The sequence below is a fragment of the Ranitomeya variabilis genome, chromosome 1 (genome assembly GCF_051348905.1).
Source record: "Ranitomeya variabilis isolate aRanVar5 chromosome 1, aRanVar5.hap1, whole genome shotgun sequence".
NCBI classification, from domain to species: domain Eukaryota; kingdom Metazoa; phylum Chordata; class Amphibia; order Anura; family Dendrobatidae; genus Ranitomeya; species Ranitomeya variabilis.
This window is the reverse complement of record NC_135232.1, coordinates 291,670,212-291,674,520: the sequence shown is the minus strand read 5'-3', so window position 1 is coordinate 291,674,520 and position 4,309 is coordinate 291,670,212. Positions and strand designations below refer to the sequence as shown.

Sequence of the window (4,309 nt, the reverse complement as noted above, 5' to 3'; positions counted from 1 at the left end):
GGGCCTCCCTGCTTGCTCAGGATCACAGCACTTGCAAAGTGAAGTAGTCCACGTTTCCTGGGCCCACTAAAACATTGAACCAGCCCTACCCCCCACAACTTTTGCCAAATGACCCCCAATTTCCAATGCCCAACTATTATTATAAAGTTAATTAAGATTGACAAGCTTCAGAAACAAGAATGGATGTTTTTGCCATTAAAATGGGCACTGTAGGTGTTTTCCTGGCCTCCACTCACTGCCGACTATGCTTCCCCATTGACTTGCATTGGGTTTCATGTTTCGGTCGATCCCCGACTTTTAGCGTTAATCGGCCGACTGCACTCGACAAGACTTTGGACAAAGTCGGGTTTCGCAAAACCCGACTCGATCTTAAAAAAATGAAAGTCGCTCAACCCTAGTGATAAATGTCCATTGTAGGAATGTAAAATCTAAGTCTGTCATTGATTTTTTCATTCAGTAAATTTCTCAGCTACATTACTTTTAAGGGAATTCATAACTAACACATTGAACTTTTCGGCTAAATGTATGTAGTATATTATATAATGCAATTAAGAAAAATATTAAGGAAAAGGGACATGACTTCGTAACTGTTTTATTTTTTTATTTTAATACATTCAAATTTTTCTCACTAGCTTCAATAACATTTGTTCAATTAATTTGTAAGCAGCTTTCCTTAGTAATCTATTGTTAAAGCTATAAATAATGGGATTTAACATCGGAGTCACCACTATGTAAAAAACAGACACCACTTTATTTTGATGGAATGGAACGTTCACTGTTGGCCGGAGGTATATGAAAATGACTGAACCATAAAATATCCCAACTACAGTGAAGTGGGACGTGCATGTAGAGAAGGCTTTCCTTTTACCATGGCTGGAAGGGATTTTGATAACAGTAGAGATAATCTTCATATAAGAGATTGCAATACAAATTAAACAACCAAATATAATAATCCAGGCCAGACAATTGAAAATAAATTGGGCAATGTAGGTATCCGTGCAGGAAAGTTTTAATAAAGGGTTAAATTCACAAAAAAAGTGATCAATTGTATTTGGACCACAAAAATGAAGGTTGGCAACAGAAACTGCTGGGATTGTAAGAGACAACGCACTAATAGACCAGCATGCTGCAATAAGCTGCACACAGAATGCATTATTCATGATAGTGCCATAATGGAGAGGATGGCAAATAGCCACATAACGGTCATATGCCATAGTAACCAAGAGAAAATGTTCAGTTGCAGCACAAAGAGAAAAAAAATGGTATTGAGTGATACAACCAGCTATGGAAATTGACCGGCTCTGACCAATTAAATCTGAAAGCATTTTGGGCACTGTAACTGCTGTGTAGCAGATCTCAAGGAATGAAAAATTAGCAAGAAGCAGGTACATTGGACAATGAAGGTGCTTGTTGCTATATACAAGAATGATGATTAGCACATTAGCCAAAAGGGATAAAATATAAATTAGAAAAAAGAATATAAATAGATAGATTGCCAAATCTTCTTTTAGAGAAAAACCTAATAGAATGATTTCCGAAATGCTGGATTTATTCATCGTCCTGTTAGCTTTTCAAAAGCTTTCTTACCGATATTCCATTCTGTCAATCACTATAGTACATGTAAAGGTGATATTCTGTAATAATCATAAAAGATAAATAATACATTCAATAAAAGAAAAAGAGTATATATTTATTACAATTCATTTTAATCATGCAGCAAATGTTCTATGCAGAATTATTTCATGAATAACTATTAATCTTGTTGGTTTTCCTTAGTCACATAAAGGTTCCGTGTAGCAAAAAGGTTTTTAAATGAATAAAATATGTGTAAATGCATCTGACAGGTCCATTTGAAAATAAATTATTTTCTTATGAGAGGATGTTTCTTATCGCTATCACTGAAGTTCATTATACTTTTTGTTATTGTGAACCTAAATATGTACAGTGCAAGTTTCAGTACAGTCGACAGTTTCGTTTAGAAGCTACAGCAATTTTTCTGGTTTATTTTTATTACCAGTGATGCGACCTCTCACAACACACTGAGCTGAGAGTGAGAATGTGGCTGCGTGTGACCGGCGGCGATATTATCAAGGGTACCGCCGGTCACAGGTGAGCTTCTCATGCTCAGCTCATTGTTTTCCGACTGGCGTGGTGAGAGGTCGCATCACTGATGTGACCGCTTACCAAACCATCCGAATTGTCATGGGACATGGCATTAAAGGATTATCGGAATTAGGGTGAGTATAATTTTGCTTTTTTATATTTTTTTGATGAATACATGGGTAAAAGCGGGTCGGGGAGTTTTTATTTCAAATGAAGGACTTTACTCTGTCTGTGTCGTTATTAAATTTGACTATGGGGTTAGTAATTAGGGTGTCTTATAGACACCTCTCCATTACTAACCCCTGGGTTTGATGTCAGATGCCATGAAACGGCTGACATCAACCCCACAATTATTACCCCACTTGCCACTGCAGCATTGTTTATTAAACACATGCTACACAGACTGCAGGTACTGACTCCAACTCCCATCAGTGTCGTCTAGTCTTGCTGATCGCAGGGAGACAAGCGACAATGATGAGAGCTTCATTCAGCATCCAGCATCTGGAAACACTGCCAATTGTACTGCTTTTCCCAGGCATTGGAACGTGTCTCACTGATGACATGCATACATACCCTCCGGTCCTGGCTCAGAAACTGACAAATTCCTGCAGTATTTTCGCTGGATGGATTAATAAGACTTCAGTCCCACAGAGTATCGATTTGGCATGGACAACTCCTTTACTACTTGTTATATTACTATTGAAAGTTGTGGTTACTTTCTTACCTTTATGTTTTTGCATGTTCTTTTGGGACAATGCTTCTTTCTGTCTTTCTTGCCATTTTATTGAAGACATTTATTTATCAGCTATATAGCATCTCACATGATTGCACAAATAATTCTCTTCATCAATTTAATTACTAACTCCACTGTAATAAGAAAGTAGTAATGCGACCATCAAAGGAAGCATACACTCACCGGCCACTTTATTAGGTACACCATGCTAGTAACGGGTTGGACCCCCTTTTGCCTTCAGAACTGCCTCAATTCTTCGTGGCATAGATTTAACAAGGTGCTGGAAGCATTCCTCAGAGATTTTGGTCCATATTGACATGATGGCATCACACAGTTGCCGCAGATTTGTCGGCTGCACATCCCAAAGATGCTCCATACAAGGCAGGATGGATCCATGCGTTCATGTTGTTTACGCCAAATTCTGACCCTACCATCCGAATGTCACAGCAGAAATCGAGACTCATCAGACCAAGCAACGTTTTTCCAATCTTCTACTGTCCAATTTTGATGAGCTTGTACAAATTGTAGCCTCAGTTTCCTGTTCTTAGCTGAAAGGAGTGGTACCCGGTGTGGTCTTCTGCTGCTGTAGCCCAAAGTTCGACGCACTGTGTGTTCAGAGATGCTCTTAGGCCTACCTTGGTTGTAACGGGTGGCGATTTGAGTCACTGTTGCCTTTCTATCAGCTCGAACCAGTCTGCCCATTCTCCTCTGACCTCTGGCATCAACAAGGCATTTCCGCCCACAGAACTGCCGCTCACTGGATTTTTTTTCTTTTTCGGACCATTCTCTGTAAACCCTAGAGATGGTTGTGCGTGAAAATCCCAGTAGATCAGCAGTTTCTGAAATACTCAGACCAGCCCTTCTGGCACCAACAACCATGCCACGTTCAAAGGCACTCAGATCACCTTTCTTCCCCATACTGATGCTCGGTTTGAACTGCAGGAGATTGTCTTGACCATGTCTACATGCCTAAATGCACTGAGTTGCCGCCATGTGATTGGCTGATTAGAAATTAAGTGTTAACAAGAAGTTGGACAGGTGTACCTAATAAAGTGGCCGGTGAGTGTATATATATATTTATATTTACATATATATATATATATATATATATATATATATATATATATATATATATATATATATATACATACACTGCTCAAAAAATAAAGGGAACACTTAAACAACAGAGTATAACTCCAAGTAAATCAATCTTCTGTGAAATTAAACTGTCCACTTAGGAAGCAACGCTGTTTGACAATCAATTTCACATGCTGTTGTGCAAATGGAATAGACAACAGATGGAAATGATTGGCAATTATCAAGACACCCTCAATAAAGGAGTGGTTCTGCAGGTGGGGACCACAGACCACATCTCAGTACCAATGCTTTCTGGCTGATGTTTTGGTCACTTTTGAATGTTGGTTGTGCTTTCACACTTGTGGTCGTAGTAGCATGAGATGTACTCTACAATCC

General features: G+C 38.9%; 1 protein-coding gene across 1 annotated transcript; it reads right to left on the bottom strand.

Annotated features, from left to right (window-relative positions):
- Nucleotides 1-614: 614 nt before the first annotated feature.
- On the bottom strand, nt 615-1,556 carry LOC143794392 (olfactory receptor 1G1-like). Its single transcript, XM_077280960.1, has one exon. The coding sequence runs from the start codon at nt 1,554-1,556 to the stop codon at nt 615-617; it is 942 nt and encodes a 313-aa protein (XP_077137075.1).
- Between the last annotated feature and the right edge of the window lie 2,753 nt (nt 1,557-4,309).

What these genes read in the sequence shown, in the direction of transcription:
- LOC143794392 (XM_077280960.1), bottom strand. Translation starts at nt 1,556, where the DNA reads ATGAATAAATCCAGCATTTCGGAAATCATTCTATTAGGTTTTTCTCTA.